The sequence below is a fragment of the Mobula birostris genome, chromosome 15, assembly GCF_030028105.1.
Source record: "Mobula birostris isolate sMobBir1 chromosome 15, sMobBir1.hap1, whole genome shotgun sequence".
NCBI lineage: Eukaryota > Metazoa > Chordata > Chondrichthyes > Myliobatiformes > Myliobatidae > Mobula > Mobula birostris.
The window spans coordinates 27,425,732-27,453,207 of record NC_092384.1 but is presented as its reverse complement, the minus strand read 5'-3'; the positions used below and the strand labels follow the sequence as shown (position 1 = coordinate 27,453,207).

General features: G+C 41.1%; 1 protein-coding gene across 1 annotated transcript in view; it reads left to right on the top strand.

Annotated features, from left to right (window-relative positions):
- Positions 1-27,476, top strand: part of carmil2 (capping protein regulator and myosin 1 linker 2) — a 170,075-nt gene extending 142,599 nt beyond the window's left edge. The window contains exons 33-39 of the mRNA XM_072279510.1: positions 6,217-6,291; positions 10,976-11,342; positions 15,400-15,516; positions 18,746-18,782; positions 19,761-19,856; positions 22,127-22,396; positions 25,878-27,476. Of these exons, the coding sequence (XP_072135611.1) occupies positions 6,217-6,291; positions 10,976-11,342; positions 15,400-15,516; positions 18,746-18,782; positions 19,761-19,856; positions 22,127-22,396; positions 25,878-25,954 (1,039 nt within the window). The 3' untranslated portion in view covers positions 25,955-27,476. The remainder of the gene's footprint in view (positions 1-6,216; positions 6,292-10,975; positions 11,343-15,399; positions 15,517-18,745; positions 18,783-19,760; positions 19,857-22,126; positions 22,397-25,877) is intronic.

The window sequence follows — 27,476 nt, the reverse complement described above, 5'->3', positions numbered from 1 at the left end:
GAATACAATATACTTTTTTGTGGGAGTTTGTTTAGGGCTCTACATGGCGCAAAATGGACACTGCTTCTCCTGCACTTCAAAGAAAGGACTGTAGGCTTTAGGAGGGGAAGAGAAGAGAGATGTGAATATGATACAGGGCTTGATTGATACTGCGGGATCTGGTGATTTTTCGATCCACAGGTTCTTTTAGGAATCCACGAGTGAGCGAAAACCTGTTACTTCACGATTATTTATTTAAAGTTTAAACAAAGGAACAGACACAGAGCATGTGAAACTAAACGAAAGAACCTCAGGAAAAGACAAGGACAAGAACTAAGAACAAAGGCAAGATGGTGATTTTTGCAGAGACTGGCACTTCTATAACAAGCTAAGGCCACATTCCTGAGATGAGCAAAGGGCCAATTAAAGATACACATTTAACCTTTAGCCAATGAAAAGTTGATAACCATTAAATACTGTTATCACTTTGCCACCAATAGGTGGATTCTAACAAACACCACATATTGTGATAAATACGAGTTAAAATGTGAGTGAAACTACAATTTCAATCTTGCTAAATATTTATTAATCCAACTAATACCTTGTTAAAACATTAAAAAAACTGATTCCAACAATCCTAATATCTGCCTTAAGAATGCAGACTCTGCAACAGAATGTAAACACTAACAGCAAAGTATCCTTTATAACTAGTCTATTTACTTGCCTGAGGCCAAAGACAAATAACCAATAAACATATAATGGAAAAACCCAATATAACTAGAGCCTAAACTTTATTGCTCCTTCTAATCTTGTCTCTACCAGAAGCAAAAATGTCCTGGCCCATTTATCACAGACTTCTTTGAAGGTTCAAAGCTTCATTTATTATCAAAGTATACAACTCTGAAATTCTTCCCCGGGTAGCCATAAAACCAAGAAAGAAAAGAAAGACAACATGATCATCAACTCCCAAATCCCCCCTCCCTGCAAAAAAAAAGCAAAGGAAAAGGGAACAGATGCATCAATCTCCAAATCCCTCCTTCCGCACAAAAAAAGAACAAAACGGACAGGCACGTCAACCCACAAATCCCCCTCCCCATACAAAAAAAAAGATGGGGTGAAAAATACAGAATATAAAAAAAGCTATAAGACTGGAAAAAAGAGTTTATAGTCCAAGTCCACATCCAAAATGCAAAAACCTGGGAAACATTCTCCGGGCACTGCAGCAGGCTCTCCCCTCTCTGGTAACGCAGCAGAGCGATCCTCAGCGATCAAAGGACAGGAAGCCGAGGCCCACCCTCTGTGCTCACCTCGGCACTTTAATTGATGAACAATGGAAGCTTTAATTGGTGAAATGGAGTGGTGCGTCGCCCTGCCCACTACGAGGTTCACACACTCTGCCTCTGTCTCCTGGAATCCTCTCGGAGACTGCAGAGCACCAAAGCACCCAAACGATCTCCAAACTTCCACGTTTGTCTCGATGTTTCAATCTCCCTCGTCACTTTAATCAGCGAACAACGGAAGCTTTAATCACTTCCAGACAAGCTTGAGACTTGCTTGCTCACAGGTGGCCACAAAGCAGGAAACCTGAAAGAACCTAATTAAAAGAAATAAAAGATCAACACTCGATGCGCAAGACAGAAGAAAAAACAAATCATGCAAACAATTGAAGCGAACAACAGCATTAAATTGAGTCTTCGGATCCGAAGCCCAGGGCAGCCCAGAGTAGGCCTGAAGCCTCACTTATCAGTTCATCATTTTAATGGGCACAGAGCACAACAGTCGGGGCAGTCTTCATCGCCTCAGTGCCATGGAGATGACCATTGCAGAGAACGAATGAAATCGGCTCTCGTCCCGACCGACACCCTGTCTTAAATGGCAGGTGCCCTTTGGGGGAAAGTCTAATAGATTCTTTTAAGTGGCTACATGGGTGGATATGGAATGAAAATACCATTTGGTAAACTTCCTTTCATAGGCTGAGTATCAGAGTTTGGATGTCACTTTGCAAACACACAAAACTTTGGTTAGACTGCACAGAGCATTGTGTACAGGTCCAGTTACCACACTTCATTTTAATGCATCTCCTCATATTAATATCAGAGTAAATTTCACCACAATGTTTTACAATATATTTCATTGGCATAGACCTCTCTCATTTTCCAACAAGCACAATCCTCACTGTGTTGGTTGCTGAACCAAATGACACATTTCACAGTATGTTTTGATGTACATGTGACAAACACTTACTTTATCTTCTTTTAATCTTAATCTTCTCCTGACCATCTTGTCAATCTGTCTTTGTCCTCCTAACTGATTACTGTGCTTCTCCAGGTTATCTACCACTCTGCATAGTTTGAAATTGTGCCTTGCATCCCTAAATATTGGGTATTGAAACATCACATAACTGTTGTGCGACACTGACCCCTGGTGGTCACCATTATCAGATCAAGTGTTAAGCACTACCTCATTGAACCCAGATCCCTACAGCCAACTGATCCCTCAAACTTCATGCAAACCATTATATCACACACCACTTTATTAAATGTCTTTCCAACATCAGGTTACACATCAATTACACTACCATCTTTAGCTCTGTTATCTCATAAAACAACTCGGTTTTGACAGACTGTAGAGCAGTGGTTCCCAAACTTTTTTTGGGATACCGCCCCCTTGCTCCCAAGAGCACATCACCAAACTCCTCGCCTTCCCCTTCCAGCCATTACATTAAAAAAAACTATAATAATTTTGATTTACGGTGAAAGAAAATAGGAACTGCAAATTCAAAGCAATGACAAATAATTGCATAAATTATAACCATAAAACCATATAACAATTACAGCACGGAAACAGGCCATCTTGGCCCTTCTAGTCCGTGCCAAACTCTTACTCTCACCGAGTCCCACCGACCTGCACTCAGCCCATAACCCTCCATTCCTTTCCTGTCCATATATCTATCCAATTTAACTTTAAATGACAACATCGAACCTGCCTCAACCACTTCTGCTGGAAGCTCGTTCCACACAGCTACCACTCTGAGTAAAGAAGTTCCCCCTCATGTTACCCCTAAACTTTTGCCCTTTAACTCACAGCTCACGTCCTCTTGTTTGAATCTCCCCCACCCTCAATGGAAAAAGCCAATCCACGTTAACTCTATCTATCCCCCTCGTAATTTTAAATACCTCTATCAAGTTCTATTCAACCTTCTACGCTCCAAAGAATAAAGACCCAACTTGTTCAACCTTTCTCTGTAACTTAGGAGATGAAACCCAGGCAACATTCTAGTAAATCTCCTCTGTACTCTCTCAATTTTATTGACATCTTTCCTATAATTCGGTGACTAGAACTGTAAACAATTCTCCAAATTTGGCCTTACCAATGCCTTATACAATTTCAACATTACATCCCAACTCCTATACTCAATGCTCTGACTATACCAGCATACCAAAAGCTTTCTTCACCACCCTACCCACATGAGATTCCACCTTCAGGGAGCTATGCACCATTATTCCTAGATCCCTCTGTTCTACTGCATTATTCAATGCCCTACCATTTACCATGAATGTCCTATTTTGATTAGTCCTACCAAAATGTAGCACCTCACATTTATCAGCATTAAACTCCATCTGCCATCTTTCAGCCCACTCTTCCAACTGGCCTAAATCTCTCTGCAAGCTTTGAAAACCTACTTCATTATCCACAACTCCACCTATCTTAGTATCATCTACATACTTACTAATCCAAATTATTAAAATCTACAAAAAACTATTTCTTTATCTAATTACCATCAATATTTTCATAAACAATTTTGGAGCATACATTAGTAGTCCAACTTTTCACCACTTTTTCACCTTTCAATGAGGTGGACGGGCTTGGTGCAGTGATATCAGCTTCTCAACATCAGGTTGAATGTCACTCAGGAGCCTCAGATCCCCACATTCAGTCATTTCCAGTCTGTTTTGTGTCTTTGAAAGAAATTGGGTGACTGCACTGAAACTGTGCTCCACTATGTATGATGCTGGAAAGACGATGAAAAACAACTTGACCTTTTACCACAGTGCACAATCGCGTTCAAAGATTTCCTTCTGCAACCAGAAGTCTTGAAATGATTGTTTTGAACCTTGGCTTCAGCTCAGTTATTTTGTAATGAGGGACAGATGGAGGCAGAACTGATCTCGCTACATGTGTACAGGAATGGATTTATTACCCAGTCTGGAATTTGGATCGAGAGAAGATCCTGAAATCTCTCTGACATGTCTTTATGCAGCTCACCCACAATATACTTGAAGATCAGCATCTGGTATTCGTCCTTTCTCTTCCAACTTAGAGAGGCTCAGAAATTGGAGAAAGTCACGGTGCCAATGTTGCACTTAAATAGAGTAAACTTGGACAGGAATGTGGAGATGACTGATTTGACTTTGATAAGATTCACATCACTTCATTATAAGTGCAGTGGATAGAGGGGAACAGATGGACATTATTTACTTGGATTTCCAGAAGGCATCCGGTAATGTTTCACATAAAAGACTTATTCATAAGATAAGGATGCATAGAGTTGGGGGTGATATAGAATTGGGGATGGATAGAGGATTGGTTAACCACTAGATTGCAGAGAGCTGGGATACATGGATGTTACTTTGGTTGGTATTCAGTGGTGAGTGGTGTGCCATAGGGGTTGGTGCTGGGCCCACAACATACATTAACTGGAAGAAGGGATCAAATGTAGTGCATCTAAGTTTGCTGATGACACTAAATTGAGTGGAAAAGCAAATTGTGCTGAGGATATGGAACGTCTGCAGAGAGATATAGATAGGTTAAGTGAGTGGGCAAGGGACTAGCAGATAGAATACAATGTTGGTAAATGGGAGGTCATCAATTTTGGTAGGAAAAATGGAAGATCAGATTATGATTTAAATGGTAAAAGATTGCAGCACGCTGCTGTGCAGAGGGATTTGGGAGAGCTTGTGCACGAATCACAAAAGGTTGGTTTACAGGTGCAGCAGGCTATCAGGAAGGCAAATAGAATGTTGGTCTTCATTACTGGAGGGATTGAATTTAAGAGCAGGGAAGCTGTTCTGCAACTGTACAGGGTACTGGTGAGGCCGCATCTGGAGTACTGTGTGCAGTTCTGGTCTCCTTACTTGAAAAAGGATATATTGGCTTTAGAGGTGGTGCAGAGGAGGTTCACCAGGTTGATTCTGGGGATGAGGGGGTTAGACTATGATGAGAGATTGAGTCGCCTGGGACTGTACTCACTGGGATTCAGAAGAATGAGAGGAGATCTTATAGAAACATATAGAACTATGAAAGGGATAGATAAGCTAGAGGCTGGAAAGTTGTTGACATTGGTAGGTGAGACTAGAATTAGGGGGCATAGCCTCAAGATTCGGGGGAGTAAACTTAGGACAGAGATGAGGAGGAACTGCTTTTCCCAGAGCGTGGAGAATCTGTGGAATTCTCTGCCCAATGAAGTAGCATCAGGTACTCCTACCTCGGTTAATATATTTAAGACAGGGTTGGATAGATTTTTACATAGTAGGGGAATTAAGGGTAATGGGGAAAAGGCAGGTAGGTGATGAGTCCATGGCCAGATTAGCCATGATCTTATTGAATGGTGGAGATGGCCTACTCCTGCTCCTATTTCTTCTGTTCCTATGTTCTTAAACATTAATTTCAATAAACTTTGTGAATAATTCTGACAAATAAGCAATGAAATGTCTAATATACTTGGTCTGATTACTGAAAAAAGCATTCAAATCTTCAAAGAATTTTATCACAGTTTCAAGAGTGCATAAAAGTGTCTCAGGCTGCTTCCTTTTGAGGGCCACCTGACTTTCGCGTGCAACAGCAAGCATTCAGACTGCTCATCATTCTCAATACAAAGTTCATGATGTAGTTGAGAACTGAGGGCACGACACTTGATTTTATTTACCACTGTGATAACAGTATTTACCGATTTGTAAAGCCAATCACTTAGATGTTTTGCACCAAGATGTTACCTGTGAATTACACACCTAACTGTAAGTGTTAGATACAGCCTTTTTCAAGAAAGTAATAGCCCCACCATGGTGTCCTGTCATTGATGGTGCCCCATCTGCTGCACAAGCAAGAATGTTGGTGAGCGGAATGTCCTTCTCTTTGAAAAATTGCTCAATGACCTGAAATATTGACTCCTCTTTCATATCTGTTTCTAGTCTCCCTGCAAATAACAACTTTTGAACCATATTTTCATCTTTTATGAAGTGAGCATAACCAAGAAGCAAAGACTCGTTCCCTGGCAAAGTTGACTCATCCAAATGCAGACAAAATCGCGTTGTCGTAAGTATGTTGCTCAATTCTCAGATATGCCATCTATTCATCTTTGAATAGAGCTGTTGCTGCATGGAATCACTTTAATCATTTGGTCTGGTGACTTGTGCATAACTGTACTTAGAATCTCCCTTACTGCTGGCAGAATCAGTTCTTCTCCAATTGTATGGTGCTTTCCAGATCTAGCAATGACATTAGACCATAAGACATAGGAGCAGAATTAGGCTATTCAGCCCATCAAGTCTGCTGCACCATTTCATCATGGCTGATCCATTTCCTTCTCAACCAACCCCAATCTCCTGCCTTCTCCCCATAATCTTTCACTCCCCGACTAATCAAGAACCTATCAATGTCCGCCTCAAATACACCCAGTGACCTGACCTCCATAACCACCTGAGGCAGTGAATTCCACAGATGCACCACAACCTGGCTAAAGAAATTCCTCATCTTTTTCATAGTCATAGTCATTGTCATACTTTATTGATCCCGGGGGAAATTGGTTTTCGTCACAGTTGCACCATATATAATAAATAGTAATAAAACCATAAATAGTTCAATAGTAATATGTAAATAGTGCCAGGAAATAAGTCCAGGACCAGCCTATTGGCTCAGGGTGTCTGACCCTCCAAGGGAGGAGTTGTAAAGTTTGATGGCCACAGGCAGGAATGACTTCCTATGACGCTCTATGTTGCATCTCGGTGGAATGAGTCTCTGGCTGAATGTACTCCTGTGCCCACCCAGTACATTATGTAGTGGATGGGAGACATTGTCCAAGATGGCATGCAACTTGGACAACATCCTCTTTTCAGACACCACCATTAGAGAGTCCAGTTCCATCCCCACAACATCACTGGCCTTACAAATGAGTTTGTTGATTCTGTTGGTGCTACCTCAGCCTGCTGCCCCAGCACACAACAGCAAACATGATAGCACTGGCCACCATAGACTCATAGAACATCCTCAGCATCGTCCGGCAGATGTTAAATGTCCATTTTTCTCAATGGACTTCCCTCTATTTTGAGGCTGTGCCCTCTGGTCCTAGATTCCCCCACCATAGGAAATATCCTCTCCACATCCACTCTACCTAGGCCCTTCAACATTCAATAGGTTTCAAAGAGATCTCCACTCATTCTTCCAGTGAGTACCAGCCCAGCGCCTTCAATCACTGCTCATATGATAATCCTTTCATCCTTAGAATCATTCTCATGAACCTCCTCTGGTTGCTGTCCAATGTCAGCACATCTTTTCTTAAATAAGGGGCCCAAAGCAGCTCACAATACTCCAAGTGAGGGCTCATTAGTGCCTCATGAAGCCTCAGCATTACATCCTTGTTTTTATATTCTAGTCCTCTTGAAATGAATGCTAACATTGCATTTGCCTTCCTCACCATGGATTCAACCTGTAAATTAACCTTTAGGGAATCCTGCACAAGGTCTCCCAGATCCCTTTGCACCTCGGATTTTTGAATTTTCTCCTTGTTTAGAAAATAGCCTACCTTTTTATTTCTACCAAAGTGCATGACCAAACACTATATTCCATCTGCCACCTCTTTGCCCATTCTCCTTTCTGCAGACTCCCTGCTTCCTCAACACTACCTGCCCCTCCACCTATCGTCGTATCATCTGCAAACTTGGCCGCAAAGCCATCAATCTCATCATTCAAATCATTGACATACAACATCAAAGAAGTGGTCCCAACACAGACCCCTGTGGAACACCACCAATCACCGGCAGCCAATCTGAATACGATCCCTTTATTCCCACTCTTTGCATCCTGCCATCAGTCAGTCTTCTTTCCATGGCTAGTATCTTTCCTGTAATGGTTCGGCTTGTAGCTTGTTTAGCAGCCTCATGTGTGGCTTCTTGTCAAAGGCCTTCTGAAAATCCAGGTACACAACATCCTTCGATTTGCCTTTGTCTATCGTGCTTGTTATTTCCTCAAAGAATTTCAACAGATGTGTCAGGCAAGATTTTCCCTTGAGGAAACCATGCTGACTTTGGCCTAATTCATCATGTGCCTCCAAGTACCCTGGAACTACATCCTTAACAATAGACATAATATCTTCCCAACCACTGCCTATAATTTCCATTCTTCTGCCTCCCTCCCTTCTTAAAGAGTGGAGTGACATTTGCAATTTTTCAGTCCTCCAGAACCATGCCAGAATCTATTAATTCTAGAAAGATCTTTACTAATATGACAGAGATGTTGTACAAAGGATGCAAACCATAACTATTTTGTTGTGAATTGCTGGCAAATATGTTTTGAAGTGAAAAAAGATCTAGTCCTTTCTCAGCATATATGCCGAATAAACTTGTCTTGGGCTTTCAGCCAGGAACAGGTATCAATTATAACTGGCATTTCGATTGCAAACTCTGCCACCTTCATCAGGAATGATGCCTGGACACATCTGGTCCGGTGATATTTATACCCCTGTATTCTGTCCCTCCTGATTGGTTAGTCCTCGTCCAATCAGGTTTCCGCTCTCCCACCATGCTTATAATCGAATTCCAATTCTTACTTAGAGTGAGACTTTTGTCTTTGTTAAAATTCTTTTCCTCTAGTTTTATTTCAAAGGCTTCCTTCACCACGTGGTCCCAAAAGCCAGTGGTTTGGCACAGTAGTTTTGTGCCATCAAAGTCAATCCTATGGCCATGGTGAATGCAATTTCTCCAGGTAACCCTAATGGATCACCTCCTGTGTTCCTTGATGTGGGTTTCCACCATGCGCTCCGTCTGGCCGGTATACGCTGATCGCATTCACAGGGAATCCTGTAAACATCATCTGACCTGGAGATGGAGAAGAATGGTGCCTCCTGTTCCTGGACATTCTAATACGACAGAAACTAATGGTAGCCTTGGACATGGCGTCGATCGGAAACCCACTCACACGCACTTATACCTCAACAATATAAGCCACCACATGCCTCCCAGTGTAGAGCAGTTCTTTCTACTTTGATTAACCATGCAAAAACTATTTTGGTCCCTGAGAGTCTCCCTGAGGAAATAAGATGATTATGCATGATGTTCCTACGGAATGGCTTCCACAGTTTCTGGAAGGATCGCCAGAATCCTGAAAATACCAGATTAATACCATCCACAAACCTGCAAGGAAGCTCGAATCACAGCTTATGCAGGTGAAAGATATCCTGGGACTCAGGATGACTGGCATTTACAGGATTCCCTGTGAGTGCTGTGTAGCGTATATCATCTAGATGGGACGCACGGTGGAAACCCGCAGCAAGGAGCACAGGAGGTGTGTCTGTTTGGGTCACCTGCAGAAATCAACGGTAGCAGAACTGCAATGGCCATAGGATTGACTTCAACAGCACAAAACTACTATGCCGCGCCAATGGATTTTGGGGCTGCCTGGTGAAGAAAGCCATTGAAATAAAACTAGAGGAAAGGAATTTTAACAAAGACGAGGATCTCACTACAAGTAAGACCTGGAATTCAATTGTAAACAAGGTGGGAGAGTAGAAACTTGATTGGATGAGGACTAACCAATCAGGAGGGATAGAATACAGGGGTATAAATACCACCGGACCAGACAAGCCCAGGTATCATTCCTGATGAAGATGGCAGAGTTAGTCATCGAAACATTGGTTATGATTGACGCTTTTACCCGGCTGGAAGCTGGAGAAGAGTTAGTTCATGGTTTGAAGCATTTTCCAATCCTGTAAGTTTTGACTGAAAATAAGCCAAAATACAGTATTGTCACATGATATGCCAAATACAGAAGTGTTGCTGAATTTCCAATATTCTGAAAGATGGACAAATCAAGCCTGAAAATTAAGTCCATGAACATGTAACTGGAACATGGATTTAGTTGCAACATTGGATATTGCAAATGAAAGAACAATGATTCTGTGTTCTGAAGAAGCTGGAATTGATGTTTTAAAAGATCACCTTCTCCTCTGTTCCATGCAACATAGTCCATTCACCTTTTGTATCCCATCTTATTTTATTTGCCATTAACTTGAATCGATCCCACTAGCGGGACTCAGTTCAATCCCAGTGAGTGAGGTAAGTTTAAATTATCCCCAGCAGTGAATTCTTAATGGAGTGCTTATGCTGATTTCCATAGACCTCCTAAACATAGACGTGTTTAATGTCCTGGCAGCCCCAAGAGGATCTGCAGTTGTTGAAGTGTGTATCAATCATCAAGTAACAACAAAAGCCCACATTATTATTTCCTTTAATAAATCAAAACTATCATATTTATAAGAATATGACTTTTTGCAACAGTCAATTTTAGCTAAAGCTACTGAACATTCAAATATTGCACTGCAGAAACAGAGACAGCATTAATAACCACCAATGACTTAAGCCATTGTAATGTAATTAGACAAGATTATGTCCATAAAATGTTATGTTGTAGTTTGCAACATGTCATCTTCACGAATTCCTGCAATCTGCAATCAAGTAATTGCAATTCTTGCTATTCTCAATAGGGATGATAATACATTCAAGTATTTTCCATCATAACCTGGGTTTTTTGTACTATTTATGTTAGAAAATTGGACCATGCATAGCAAACTGAATCTAGATGTTAAGAGATCTATTATGAACTATAATTTCAAACACTTAGTGTGAGGAGTCTCAGCAGCTGATAAATAGAACCTTGAGAAGGTGTTTATCTCACGGGCCCTGTAGCGCTGTGATCTGACTTGTTTTTCCTTCAACTCCTTGTACAGGAAACCCCAGCCTGCGAAGCAAGAGGAAGCAAGCACCTTAACATCAACCCTTTCAAAAACTAAAAAGAGATGTACCAAATTCAGTGACCTGTTTGCCTTCAAGAAAGGAAAGATCAATAAAATGCAAAAGGCAGGGAGCGATCCAGAGGAAAACCAGCAGAAGGGCAAGAAGGTTTCATCCCTGGATTTCCTGAAACTGCACTGTAAATCCGATGAGGCGCCTGGCCAAGCTAAACCACGAGAGGGCAGTGCTGAACCAAACAAGGAAGAGGATTTTCACAGACGGGAACCGTCATCACGAGGGGTCAAAGCGCACTCACTAATTCTGTTGCCTCATAACAGCAGTAATTTGTCAGTTCATGCTTTGGTATGTGGCAAGATGCAATTAAAACAGAGTTTTCAGATTTTACTGCAAAGCAGACATCATATAGTATGCATGAGAACACATTTTAAACACAAGTGCTGGAAATCTGAAATTTTTTTTCTAAAAATTGTCAAAATCTAACGGAGGGTTTACCTAAGACAGGGTTTCCCTCAGAGTTTAAGAGTCGTGATGTAATGATACAGCTCTATAAAACTCTGGTTAGGCCACACTTGGAGTACTGTGTCCAGTTCTGGTCACCTCACCATAGGAAGGATGTGGAGGCATTGGAAAGGGTACAGAGGAGATTTACCAAGATGCTGCCTGGTTTAGAGGGTATGGATTATGATCAGAGATTAAGGGAGCTAGGGCTTTACTCTTTGGAGAGAAGGAGGATGAGAGGAGACATGATAGAGGTGTACAAGATAATAAGAGGAATAGATAGAGTGGACAGCCAGCGCCTCTTCCCCAGGGCACCACTGCTCAACTCAAGAGGACATGGCTTTAAGGTAAGGGGTGGGAAGTTCAAGGGGGATATTAGAGGAAGGTTTTTTTAACTCAGAGAGTGGTTGGTGCGTGGAATGCACTGCCTGAGTCAGTGGTGGAGGCAGATACACTAGTGAAGTTTAAGAGACTACTAGACACATATATGGAGGAATTTAAGGTGGGGGGTTATATGGGAGGCAGGGTTTGAGAGTCAGCACAACATTGTGGGCCGAAGGGCCTGTACTGTGCTTACTATTCTATGTTCTCTGTTAAATTCTAATGAAACGGCAGAATATTTCCAGCATTTTCTGATGGTATTTTTTGAGTGGGGGAACAAGCCAATGTTTTGGAAAAATAAGGTAATCAGTCATTGATTTTAATTTCTCTGTATTTTGACCTCAAATACTTACATCCTTTGCTGGTTAATATGCTAGCCAACGTGGCTGAGGCCCAGCCTCTCACGACTGCTCTGTAGTTCAGCACAGGTAAGAAATGCTTCTGAAATTAGCATACTGGTCCCTTGTATAGTGCACGCAATGCGTTCTCTGTGATGAAAGCTCTCGGAGAATCGTGCATGACATAGCATTACGTTTGATATGCAAACACAAGAAAATTTGCAGATGCTGGAAATCCAAGCAACACAGCAGGCCTGGTAGCATCTATGGAAAAGAGTAAACAGTCGACATTTCGGGCCAAGACCCTTCTTCAGGGCTGGAAAAAAGGTTGAGATGTCAGAGCAAGATGGTGTGGGAAGGGGAGGAAGAAGTACAAGGTGGTAGATGATAGGTGAAACTGGGAGAAGGAGAGGATTGAAGTGAAGAGCTGGGAAGCTGATTGGTGAAAGGGGTAAGGGGCTGGAGAAGGGGGAATCTGATAGGAGAGGGTAGAAGACCATGGAAGAAAAGGAAGGGGGTAGAGTACCAGAGGGAGGTGTTTGGTATGTAAGATGAGGTGAGAGAGGGAAGTGGGAATGGTGAAGTTGGGGATGGAGTCAATTACCAGAAGTTGGAGAAATCGATGGTCACACCATCAGGTTGGAGGCTACCCAGACAGGATGCAAGGTGTTGCTCCTCCAACCTCAGTGTGGCCTCATTGCATTACGTTTGAGATGCTTTGCTGATGGTAGTGCAATACAGGGAACCCAACGTGGGCCCCTGCCTTGCCCGTGTTCTGTTGTTCTATGACCAGAGTAAACTTGCTCCACAGACAGTGGCTTGCAAGGGCGAGGTCAAAGGCATGGGGCCGAGAACCGCATCCAGGCCGGCGAGGGGTCTGACAGTACCTGCTCTGTGTGTGGTCAGACCGCCCAGGTCACAGATGAGGTGAGAAACTGGTTTAAAGATCAGTTCTGGACAGCGTTGGCAACTAAAGCAGAGTGGTGGAAGAGTATTTTGGTGGACGAGTTAAGAATTAAGACTAGTTTCCTCAGACGAGATGTGATGTCCCCCAGAGTAGATTAGAAATAGCTCCTAAAAAGGCGGCATTCAATGTGTGAGTGTGGATAGCATTAAACTTCATATCTTGCCCCTCCTCGATATTTAAAATCTTACTAAAGGTAAAGGCATGAGAAAGGAAGCTTCTGTAGGCTCAGTCTTGTAGGAAGTGTAAGAGGAAAGCAGAAATGGAATTAAGGAAGAGATGTATTATCAAACGGAGTCAGAGAAGGCAATGATATTTTATAAGTATGCATATTGCAAGAGACCCAAGGAGATAGAAGGATCAATTTGAGATAGTAGATATGGAGAGAGAAGATGTGGTTATGTTTCTTAATGAATACTTTGCAACTGTCCTCACAAAGGAGGGAAAATAATGTAAACACTCTTTTCAAGTGTTAGACACATAAAGAAACATGAACTATTGAAGGGTTTAGTGTACTTGAAATTGCCAGACCTGTGTAAGATGTATGGATGACTATTAAAAGAAGCAAAAGAAAGATACCATGATGGACCAGACCATTTCCCTATTTCAAGTTTTAGGTCTAGCTTTGGGCTCCATGTTGCTTTATTAATGTGTTGTTTCGTAGGAGAGAAGGGCAGCCGGAGTAATTATGTGCTTATAAACTTCTCTGGTTTATTTGGGGATCTTACCTCCATCTTATATCTTACTGAGATTTTAATTAAATCTTATTAGAACTGTCTTGGGTGAAAGTAATGGTCATCCATTACAAAGGTTTGCAAGAACAGTCAGCATGGATTTGTCACAGGAAGGGAATATCTGCTGAGGATTGATTTATTTGAAGAGAAAACCGACAGTGTAGATATAGGTAGTGCACGTGATTACGTCTGTTTTAGATTTATAGCTAGGCCGTTGCTGATGGTTTACACCATGGAAATATTTCAGGAGAAACAGGTGGAAAAATGGCAAATCGGATCTAAATCAAAAAAATTATCAGTGTTTTTGTTGTTAGCAAGTTGCTTGTAGTGTTAATCTGTAAAGCAGAGCGCTGAATCCTTTGATATATATGATATGTTTTTTGCTGTGGGATGATAACTATAGATTGTAGTTAGGTAATTAGTAATAAGGGCAAAAAAAAGGTGACTATCCGAAAAGATTTGACCTCTCACTTAACCATCGAAGAGCATTTCCTAACATACTGAGGCAAGGGGCCAGATGCACTTCCCGCCTGCCTGCCCTTGCCCTCAGTTTTATGCCAGCCCCTTCTCCACCTTTCATATTCTGCCTTCTGTCCCCCTTCCCTTCCAGTCCTGATGAAAGGTCTTGGTCCAAAATATTGGTTGTATTTCACTCCACAGACACAGCCTGACTTGCTTGGTTCTTCCAGCAATTTTGTCTGTATAACATTGCCTGTCTTCAGTAAAAGGTGGATATTTTTGATAAACTAATATGCAATTAAATTTAAATTTCACATGCTTTTGATTTAAGTTATTATTTTATATAATCAGAGCTATGCAGAAATGGTGGGAAAGCCTTTGATGGCATGATCTATTGAGACGTCAGAGCAGTCTGGGGCAGGACCATAATCTCCACACCCCATGAGGTGGTCTCCACTTCTGATAGGTTCTGGTTTTCCGGAGGATCATGGAGGCATCTCTGGGAAAACCTTAGGAGTGCACGGCTGCAAAAGGTAAGGCTGTGCGAGGGTTAGAGCAGGGTGAAGCTGAAAAGCAGACTGGCTTCCCTGCAATACAACCCAACGCTCTTGAGACGGAAAACTAGGGGTCACAATAACAGCCAAGCATAAAGAAACATTCTCCATGTCATAATTCCCTGAAAGTAACAAATGCAAGTAGATACAGTGGACTCTAGAATGTACTCGCTAGGCTGTGGTCACATGAGGACAAGATTACCTTTCGAGTCATGGGTATCCTAAGATGGGATCCAGGTCTAGTGGTCAACATTTTAGATAAAGTTCTTGCAACCATGAAGCCTTCACCACTGAGCTAAGAGCATTGGGGGTATAGAAGAGAAAGGATATTCAATATTATTAAACAGATGTTGCATGTTATATTTGCCATTTGCAGTTTACGGCTTACCTGTAATAAACTGGTGAATTACTGTCGGAGATTTGTTTGAACTGATTATGTCATTTAACTCGAATGTTTCTGTCAACACACAGGAATTTAATTCAGATCTCAGTGAAGGAAAGCTGCTGTTCAGATCTGAGGAGCACATACACCAGGCACTAACTGTAGCCAATCTGAAGACAATCCCCTCCGACCCCCAGATGAATCTGGTAAGAGGAAGCAGCTTTTGAAAACCCACCAAGAGTGTCTGAGCTGGCTTTGTTCTTTAGGCTCTCTGAGACTTGGCAGGCATCCGAAAGGTGTCCAATCCAGGGTAATAGAATAGTTCAGCTCGTTACAACTAATGAGTTATTTTACATACTGGCCCACTCTGCTGGGACCCCCCCCCCAGCTACCTGAAAGGGTACAGTAGTTAAGTAGCCATTGACTTCACGAGGCTGCAGAAGGGAATAACTGTACTGGGTAATGATTTTTAGTGCCTAAAAATAGTCCAAACTTGCCTGTGTTTATGAAGCACCTTTAGGGCACTTGATTTGTGTCATGGTATTGACGCTGTGCATTGCATTTTTCCTGTAAAATTAGTACAAGGAGGAACAGTTTCAAAGGCCCCTTCCTGGATGGACCTGAGCGATTGCATAATACAAAACATGTTAGAAAAGTTGAAATGTTGATGTGGTTTCTGTTGCCTGCACCTCACCAGCTAACTACAGATTCACATCCACATACAAGTTATTATTGGCTAGAAAGTTATTCTTCCTGAATATCACCTCCCCATGGCCATTTGAACCATTGTCATAAGCAGCTAATAGTCCCCTGTTGTTCTAATCAAAGGCCATTTCATGCCCCTTTTGAGTAATTGGATTGATTTGAGCAATATTAACCTTGGTCTGTCCCCCTAATAAGAAAATAGCAGGAGTAAGTCAGAAAGCATCTCAAGCCTGCTCCAGCATTCAGTATGATGTTCCCCAGGCCTCCTCTCTTCTGTGTCAGCCCATAGACCTCAACACCCAGACTTATCAAACATTTAACCACTTAGTCTTTAAAGAACCCCAGTGTTCAATGCTCCATACCTCTTCAGGGTAGAGAATTCCTGGCAGTCACAGTTACAAATGCCTATGTACCTTGGTTGTAAATGACTTCCTCCTTAGCTTGCTTCCCACTAGTGAATACATCAACATGCCTTGCCATACCCCCTTGGGATCTTGCATAAAATCTCTCCTTGTTCTTCTAAGAATATAAACACAAAACTCCTGCAGATGCTGGAAATCCTGAGCAGCACATACAAAATGCTGGAGCAACTCTGCAGGTCTGGCAGCATCTATGGAAATAAATAAAGAGTTGACGTTTCGGGCAAGACTCTTCATAGGATTGGAAGGGAAGGGAGAAGATGCCAGAATAAAAAGGTGGGGGGAGAGAAAGGTAAAGGAAAAGGACTGGAGAAGAAGAAATCTGATAGGAGAGGGGAGTGGACCAGGAGAGAAAGGGGAGAAGGAGGTAACCCAGGAAGAGACGATTGACAGGACAGGAGAAGACATAAGAGGCCAGAGTGGGGAATAGAAGAAGGAAGGAGGGAGGGGAAGGAAATTACTGGAGGTTAAACTCAATGTTCATGCCAGATGGTTGGAGGCTACCCAGACGGAATTCTGAGGCGTTGTTCCTCCACCCTGAGGGTGGCCTCATAGCTGAAGAAGTTAAGAGTCTAAGACTAAGTTTACCAAGTCTGGAGGGTTTGATTCGTAAAGGAGAGGTTGTTTTTCCCTGGGGTATATGAGGCTAAGGGTGATCTTTACAGAGGGGCATAGATAAGGTGAATATCCAGCCTTTATCACAGGGTAGGGGAGTCTGAGAGGAGACAGGTTTAAAGTGGGAGGGAGAAGGTTTAAAACAGGCCCAAGATGGTACTAAGTGTATGGGATGAGCTGCCACAGGAACTGGTAGAGGGGGGTGCAATTACATTTAAAAGGCTTTTGGGTAGTTGCGTAGATAAGGAGGACTTAGACTAAACACGGACAAATGAGACTAGCTGAGAATGGGCATCTTGGTTGACCTGGACAGGCTGGGCTGAAGTGGCTGTCTCTGTGCTGTATAGCAATGAACAGTACTCTGTTCAATGGTAATAATACTTCCCCATGTCCGAACTCCAACCCGCTTGCAATAAAGGCAATGTGTCACTTACCTTTCTAACCACTTGCTGCACTTCCTGCTAACTTTCTGTGATTCATTCACAAGAACATCTAAGTCTCTCTATACTTCACTCATCCACAATCTTTCATCGTTAAGAGAAGAGTCTACCATTAGATTCTTCTTATCTAAGTACACACTCGTATTCCCACATTAGGCTCCATTTGCCATGTTTTCCTTGCCCATTCAATTAGTCCATGTCCTAAACTTGAGTACTGTATATTCTCCTCCAAGTTATGTTTATAAATCATAAATAATTGAGGGGCAACGACTGATTCTTGGAGCACTTCACTTGTTACATCCTTCCAGGCTGGAAAAGACCCATTTATTACAAATGCCAGTCTTCTATCAAAAACCAATCTTCACACAAATCCTCTCAGTACCATGAGCCTCCTGAAAACTTGTCTGCTTTTCAACCCCTTAACTTTGCTTTTCATTATCCTGTCCCTCATGATAGCAATTATTAAATTCACCATAATGTTTGAAATTATCCTATTAGATAGTTTTGAAGTGTTTACAGTGTCCTCCACAGCAAAGAAAATGTTAAGGCATCAATTTAATTTGCCTGTCCTGTTTTCCTGTTATTGATTCCCCATTCTTGATCTCTAATGGTTCCACACTTACCCTAACTACCATCTTCCTTGTTATGTATTAATGGAAGCCCTTGCTGTTAGTTTTGATGTCACATTGCCTCCTTATAACGATTCAGTTTCTTGTAAAATTCTCTATTCTCTGATCTCTCACAGATCCTTGCCATTTTATATGCTCTGCTTTATGTTTTAATTTTTCCACAATAATTCACTGATTATACAATCTAGGATGTCTTCTTATCCTCATGTAAGGACATTTTAAGTGCTTGTAAGCCTGAAGTTGACAATACCTTTGCTTTGTTCATCTACAAAAGTGGTAATATTGCTAATATAGGAGAAGTTGAAACCTGTAGGAATTGAAACTGAGACTTCTCAGGTGAACTGCAAAAATGTGCAATTCATCTGATTCACCAAATCTAGTTCCAGAATTATGTAAACAGGAGCCAAGGAGAAAATAGTTAATGTTGACATGGATGTTGCAGGATGCAGAAAAAGCTGGAAAGTAATATTTAAAAACATGACATAAGAATGAGACTAAAGTCAATTATCCATTTGAAACTTCCAGAAAATGTTCAGGACTTGAGGTGAACGGAATTTCTGTATGAACAGCAGGCACTTGCATGCCATGTGATAATTTATTCTTCCATTTCTTCCCCCATCTCTATAGAGTATAAAATCGGAGTTAGAATTAACCAATTTTAAAGGTAAGACAGAGAACTCTTTCACATGTTTAATATCTCTCTGAAACAGCAATCTGTCCCTGCAAGCTTCAAAGCAGCCTCCATCACTCTGGTGCCCAGAAGAGCCACAGTAACCGTCCTAAGCAATTTCCGCCCTGTGGCAATGACTTCAACAATCATGAAATACTTTTTGAGCAGCTGGTAATGGATCATTTAAATCCCAGCTACGTTGGACCCTTCCAGTTCACCTACCACTCAAACCAGTCCACTGATAACAGTACAGCCTCAGCCCTCCAATCCTTCCTGACACACCTAGAAAAAAAAACCTCATTCGCCAGGATGTTGTTCAATTTCAGCTCGGCGTTTACATCCCTACATATTTTAGCAAATAAAAAACTGTTGCTTGATCTGTAAAAGCCTTTTTTCACAGAGTCGGCAGCTTTATTAATTTGAACATATAACAAGAGCCCAGACGTGAATTACATTCAATCCCTTCCTTTCGTACTTTAGCGTCTTGGACCAAAGATGTGCAGTTGAGATGTAGCTCCTTGAGATTGCATGGAGCCTCATTGAAAGCAAGGACAGAGATATCACAATGGAAATAGACATCTACACACATTAAGGGCTGACGGCCAAATGCAGAACTGTTGGCTGCTGGTCATCTTTAGTTTCGTCTTCACAGCTCATTAAATTGTGATCCCTGTGTAACAAATCAAGCATAATCCACATGAACTTTACATTCGGTACCCTTTGGCATGACGGTGACTCTCTCCGTCTTCGTAACATTATCAGACCTCTCCAGCCCCTGAACTCCGGAAACACTTCACCAAACCCCCTGCTTCTCTACCCCTTTAGTCTACAAGCATCAGAACTAATATGCCTATGTGACTCAGTGTCAAATTTTTGCTTAAGGCTTATGAAGCACCCTGAAACAATTTGTGAGCCGCTCTATTACTAATGCAAGTTATAACTTTAATACAGTTAGTTGTGTTTGATTTGAAGGAATAGCCGGAGAAAACAAACCACAGCCTCCACCTCAGTCTCTTAAACGTGTTGTGCAAGCCAATATAGCTAAGGCCTCTGCAAGTCAAAAAGCAGGTAAAAATATTTTTCTTCTCCCTTATGAAATATCTAAGATGAAAGTAAGTCTATTTTTCTATTACCCCTTCAGCACATTTATTTCTTACTGGGTCATCATTCCATGGTATTGGCCATTACATACCACACTCAAAATCAACCTTCACATATGTACTTACAATAAGCTTCAGGATTCTGCTGGTTAATGGGGCTTTCATGACCAAATTCAACCATTAAGTTGATTAAATGATAGGAACTACATCAGATCTTGTAGCAAATTATTCTAGTGAATGTTTTGAGGAGACAGTAAGGTCCAGTTCAAAGATAAGTTTGACTTTTCATCCATGTGTAATAGCAAATTGCAGATAGGAGTGAGAATCATGGCTGTCTTTCTGATTTTAGTAGCTTAAAGGCATTAGTATCAACTTTAGTACCTTGATTGCTTTATATTTGGCAATTCAGTACAATCTGTGTGGTGCATACTGAGGAGAAGCTGGAAATAAACACAGGCACTCTGTTGCAAGTAGAGTTTACATTGCCACTTATTGTTCTGGCCTCAAGAGGGCGCAGTTAATTTGTATGCATATCACCTCCTGTATGTAAGTTGCTTTTTTATCTAATTTCCTGCACGGCTAACTTGGGTTTAATTTAAAGTGCACGGTGAAAAGGCATCCATCTCCATCTTTGCTTTATTTGCCCTTGAAACAGCAATATCTGTGAGTCTTAATCTTCAGTTAATATCAGTAAACATTTAGTAGATATATTTTGAAAATGTATATTGCTTATTGCTTATTGTTATTAAGGTATCATAGAAATAGATATGGAGTATTTCATGTGTGTATTTCATTGGTTAACACTAATTGTGAGAATAATAGGTGTATTAGTATATTCAGATGATTCTGTATTGAATTTAATATGTAATTTACTTAATTTTCTGCAGTTTCACAAGTAAGATCTCATTAAAACCCTGAAGAAAGCTTCATCTTGGGCGATTTTTGAGAAGGTGTTTAACTCGCTGCATAGCTTTGTACATACACACTGCTAGGGCAGTAGACTCATCTTACACCAAAATAGAAGCCACACTGAGTTGCTTTTCCTTTCCTACCATAACCCCCAACAATAATTCCGGACACAAATCTTCCAGATAATGATACTATATTTTCCTCCTATTCGAATCAAATTGAAACATCCTAATAAATGTCAGGAAAATAACAGTTTAATGCTGCAAGGAGCTCTTTAAGATCACATTAATACAGGGGTTCCCAATCTTTTTTATATCATGGACCATTAAACAAGGGGTCCGTGACACAAGAGTGAGGACCCCTGCATTATTATGTCTAACACAATGAGCATAAGTTCAAGTATAAAGAAATGTTCTCCTTTCATATTTTCCAATAGCCAGATTCCTTCAATTCTGCTAACCATTCTAGTGAATCTTCAGACTGAATAATATGACATTCCTAAGTGTACACAGTATATCAACTATGGTCTAAGTTCAGCAGAAATTCCTGCTTTAAAGTTCTATTCACCTAGAAATAAATGCTAGGATTTGCTTTATTTTATAGCTTTTTAAACTTCTTTGGTACTCTGTTTACTTGTAGTCTTGGAACCCTTAACCTGTTTATCCCATTAGGGCTTTTTTTTTTTCATACAGCATGTAACATCCTTATTCTCTTTACTAAAATATTATACTCCATTCCTATCTGTGTTGAAAATAGCCACTGACCCGCAGGAAGGTTAGAAACAATTCAGGCTCTATGTACTTGTAGAGATCTTATTCCATCTTGGCACAGCTGCTTGAGCTGCTGACTGTTTCCAACCGTTGTTTTGTTTCTACTTTCCTCCGTCTGTAGCATTTGCTGTTGGACAAATAACCACTTTTGATATTTGCATGTTAGAGTGCATAATGTGGAAGTCCTAAATGACTAGGATCAACTGTACTTTCAAGTTTACTTTTCCTCTAGTCCCTCGTGTTCACAAGCATGCTTACATGAGCATCTTTCAATAAGGCAAAATAAAAATTAGCCAGTCACGCTCCCAGATTCTGTGTAGAATTTCTTCAGAGCGTCCCTTAAAGTGAGCACCATTAATGTCTAGGTTCATGCATCAGCAGTGACACTTCAGTGAGACGCCGTAAATCATGAACAGTCCCACAGGAGAGGGAAGGGAAGACAGTAAATTGAAAATATAAATGATTCTTAATAACGTATTGCAGAATTGATGAAAGAAATTAAACCAGAATCAAGATATCTGAATAATGTTTAAGGAAGTATTTTCATTTATCTTTTCAGACAAAGAAGGGAATTTTGAAGGACAACTATCCTCAGAAGCCAAGAATGCAGAATTTGGTGGTGAAGAAGAAACTAAAAAACAAGAAATTACATCAGGAAGGAACCAGAAAATTCTGCTCCCTCCTCCTCGAACAAAACTCCTGAAAAAACGTAATACAGAACAGAATGTAAATCCTGTTCCACTTCCCAGAAAGCTCATTGTATCACAAAGCAGTTTAACTCTCGATGAAGCTGTCAGCCTTGAAACGTGTGTAACATCAAAATCTGGAGGTACAACTGACCATCAAAACTTTATAGTTCCATATCACCAATAACATCGAAGAGTAACAATTTATCGTCAGTCAATATTTTCATGATGTGACCTTCTGATTTTTTTTAAACCATACCTAAATCCAAGATTCACCAATTATCATAAATATCTTCCATATCTATCCCTAACTGTACCTAACTTTACACACTCTAATCATTTATGCATGTAAGGGGGCTTGAGAGGGTATTTGTTGAGATAATTTCACGAGTGGAAAGTCAGAAACAATGGGACATAGCTAAAAATATAAGGAACTAGTCATTTAAAACTGAAGTTCATAGAAATTTATTTGCTCAAAGGGTGATAATCTCTGGAATTTTCTGTCCTAGAAGGTAGAGGGGACCAGATCATTAGATACATTTAAGGTGGATACAGAAAATATTTGAAAGCTTAAGGGGTTGAGAATTATGGAGGGCTGGTTTAGAAGAGCCAGCAGAGATCAATGGTCATCTGAGGGGCTGAGTGGCCTACTTCTGCTCTGTTCAATCAAATCTCTCCAGTTTCTGAGTTCCTTAGATACAAGGGTCAGTTATTCAATTTACCCTTTGATGTGTAGCTGAGAGTACACTGTATTCCTTCCAACGTTAACATATCCTTCCATAGGCTATATTCCCCCATACTGTCACACTACTCCAGAATTTTTCCAAACAGAAACCACTTGCACATGGTACTCTAATATCAGCATTGCATTAGTCCTATTTTCCTAACATTTTAATAAAGTGTTCATGAACCTAACCGCCACTGGTTCTTTTTGAGCTTGTGGGCTTTCATAGCTGAGAATGTGTTCTGTTCTCTTTGTTTGCCCAGACAATAAGCTCACTTTTGTCTACACTGAATTTGTCACACTTTTGGCAATTTGCTCAATCTATTAGGACTCCTTTGTAACTTGATGCTTTCATCTACACTACCTACAATGCAGACCAGGTTTGTACGATTGGAAATCCCAAGTGAGTTATGAATACTGTGAGGAGTTCCAGCCCCTCCATCATGAGTCCCATCTTTCCAACTTGAGTACTTTCCAATTATCCGTTCTGTTTCCTGTTCAGTCAGCTTCCAATCCGGGTTAATAATTAGCCTTCAAATTTACGAGGGGTGATTGATAAGTTCGTGGCCTAAGGTAGAAGGAGTCAATTTTAGAAAACCTAGCACATTTATTTTTCAACATAGTCTCCTCCTACATTTACACACTTAGTCCAGTGGTCGTGGAGCACACGGATCTTGGACCTCCAGAAAGTGTGCACAGCAGGGGTGATTGATAAGTTTGTGGTGTAAGGTAGAAGGAGATGAGTTATACAGCTCTCGTTACATGCACATGCAGTTCAACTCTTTGATTATGCAAAAAGTTTGAAGTTAGTAACTCATCTCCTTCTACCTTAGGCCACAAACTTATCAATCACACCTGATGAGTTATTAATCAAACTTTCTGCATAATCACTCAAAGGTATTGATGTGGATAGAGAATTGGTTAGCAGACAGGAAGCAAAGAGTGGGAATAAACGGGACCTTTTCAGAATGGCAGGCAGTGACTAGTGGGGTACCGCAAGGCTCAGTGCTGGGACCCCAGTTGTTTACAATATATATTAATGACTTGGATGAGGGAATTAAATGCAGCATCTCCAAGTTTGCGGATGACACGAAGCTGGGCAGCAGTGTTAGCTGTGAGGAGGATGCTAAGAGGATGCAGGGTGACTTGGATAGGTTGGGTGAGTGGGCAAATTCATGGCAGATGCAATTTAATGTGGATAAATGTGAAGTTATCCACTTTGGTGGCAAAAATAGGAAAACAGATTATTATTGAATGGTGGCCGATTAGGAAAAGGGGAGGTGCAACGAGACCTGGGTGTCATTATACACCAGTCATTGAAAGTGGGCATGCAGGTACAGCAGGCGGTGAAAAAGGGGAATGGTATGCTGGCATTTATAGCGAGAGAATTTGAGTACAGGAGCAGGGAGGTACTACTGCAGTTGTACAAGGCCTTGGTGAGACCACACCTGGAGTATTGTGTGCAGTTTTGGTCCCCTAATCTGAGGAAAGACATCCTTGCCATAGAGGGAGTACAAAGAAGGTTCACCAGATTGATTCCTGGGATGGCAGGACTTTCATATGAAGAAAGACTGGATGAACTAGGCTTGTAGGCTTGGAATTTAGAAGATTGAGGGGGGATCTGATTGAAATGTATAAAATCCTAAAGGGATTGGACAGGCTAGATGCAGGAAGATTGTTCCCGATGTTGGGGAAGTCCAGAACGAGGGGTCACAGTTTGAGGATAAAGGGGAAGCCTTTTAGGATTGAGATTGGGAAAATCTTCTTCACACAGAGAGTGGTGAATCTGTGGAATTCTCTACCACAGGAAACAGTTGAGGCCAGTTCATTGGCTATATTTAAGAGGGAGTTAGATATGGCCCTTGTGGCTACGGGGATCAGGGGGTATGGAGGGAAGGCTGGTGTAGGGTTCTGAGTTGGATGATCAGCCATGATCATAATAAATGTCGGTGCAGGCTCGAAGGGCAGAATGGCCTACTCCTGCACCTATTTTCTATGTTTCTACCTTAGGCCACGACCTTATCAATCACCCCTGCTGTGGACACTTTCTGGAGGTCCAAGATCTGTATGCTCCACGACCGCTAGACTAAGCGTGTAAATGTAGGAGGGGACTCTGTTGAAAAATAAATGTGCTAGGTTTTCTAAAAATGACTCCTCCTACCTTAGGCCATGAACTTATCAATCACCCCTCGTATGAGCTTCAATTTGTTTCAATTCTTGATGTGAGATCTAATCAAATGAATTCTTTAAATGCATATTAGTGACAGTCCATAAAAATTCCCATTTTGTATCCCTTCAAAATAACCCCTCAGATTCATCACACACTGTCTCCCCTTCACAAAATCGAAGTTATCACTCTTCATCCCTCCTCTATCAGACTTGGACAAACTTGGTTTGTTTTCTCTGGAGCGGCAGAGGCTGAGGAGAGAGCTGATAGGGGTTTATAAAGTTACGAGAGGCAGAGATAGAGAGGACAGGGAGTATGTTTCCCAGGGTTGAAATGTCTAATACCAGGAGGCATGTGTTGAGATAGGGTAAGTTCAAAGGGGTTGTGAGGGCTCAGTTTTTTTTTAATTCGAGAGAGTGGTGGATGCTGAGAATGCACTGTCTGGTACGGTGGTAGAGGCCAACGCATTAGGGGCTTTTAAGAGATGTTTGCATAGGAGCATAAATATGAGGAAGATGGAGGGATATGGACATTGTGTAGGTAGGAGGGATTAGCTTCTGGGTTTTCTAAAATTCATTTTTTTGCTGGCTCAGCACAACATTGTGGGCCATAGGGCCTGTTCCTGTGCAGTACTGTTCTATGTCCCTCTTTGTTCTAAACAGTTCATTAGCAGCTGATAAGATGCTGGTGAAAAGTCTATTTCATTATTAACCTGTGGCCTTTGGTTTCCCAGATAAAAATGAAAGCCATTCTGCAGAACAGTTATCTCAGAGATCAACAGATGAAGAGAAAATGAGCCAACATTTTTAGAGGAAAATCTCTATGATCACTGTTGATGGACTAAAATCGGCGTGTACATTTATCAGTAAAACACTGAAATTAAAATGGGCTGCACCATGGAGAACCCAGTCCAGTTTACCTACTCAAAACATCTGTTAAAAAGAATTTGAGTAGAAAATTTTCATTTGACAGCTGTACAATTTTTATGCAATTTGTACGAAATGTGGATTTAAAATACACAATTCACATTTCCAGATATGATTAACTGAAGCATAGGATCACCTTCAGCTCAAAGTGTCAAGATGATGATTTATCTTAACCTCTTGAGGTCCCCAACATCACAAAAGCCAGCATGTGTTATCAAACAGCTGTAGACATTGCCAGAACCCATTCAATATCTTTACTGTAGAATCTGTGTTCGAGAACCAGCTATTCAATTACAGTTCCCACCACCATTGTATAGTTTGCCTGGATTAAATGCTACTCGGGTAACTAGTGCCAATAGCTTTCTCTTAAACAAAATGACAGATATTAATAATCTAGTCCTGCGACGATCACTCTCCAGCAACGGTTCCAGAAATGGCCTAAAGTGCTGTTATCTGGAGTTAAAGGAGGAACTATACAAGTAGGAAGGCATGCACACTGGGGTTGATCAAGTGGCAGGCAGACAATAAAATTCTGACCACCTCCCCGTAACCATTATGCAAAGGAAAAGTGTTAACAGAAAAAAAAGTAACTATTATGTAGAGATCTACAATCTATGATGCACAAATTATGGATGCAATAGAACACTCCTCTTGTGCTCCAATGATACATAAGAAATTTGACACCATTCCAGTATAAAGCTTTGTCATCAGTATCCTATCCTCCAGTGCCTCCCCATGGCTGTAGGGCATATCTGCCACAAGTGCTGTAGCAACCTCAATGTTTATCCGGCAGCACCTCCTCAATCAGCAGCTTTTATAATCTACAAGGACAATTGCAGCAGGCACACAGAAACACCATTATGATTTGGAAATAGACTGCAGTTCCTAGGAGTAGGCAATAAATGTTGGTTCATACAGCACCACCCACATTCAGACCCCAAATGAAGGGGAAAACAAACGGCATCATTCCCAGTCGCAGCTTGTTTACATTTCATCTTGTCTGCTTTCAATCCCACAGAATGAATGCAGGAACAGATGATTAGAGGAACTACTGTTTCATCATGACACTCAGTTTGTAGTTTACTGACTTGTTTTAAGAGTACCATAGTACAACCTAATATAAAGCAATCCAAGAAGGGTAAGAAGTATTCCGACATGCAGGAATGTGTATGCCCATTTTTTTTCTTAAATGCAAGGAGCAAGGTTAAATGGACTGTGAAATGGCTTGTGGCTCACTTGTTAAATTTTGTTTGATTATGTGCCTTTAACCTACCTTGTGACATTTTGATATTCTGATAATGTTATGTAAATTCATTTTTTAAGTTACTTATGTGAAATCACACATTGATAATATTCCAGACATCTTAAGATATTGTTTATATGTTGAATAAATAAAACAATGAAAA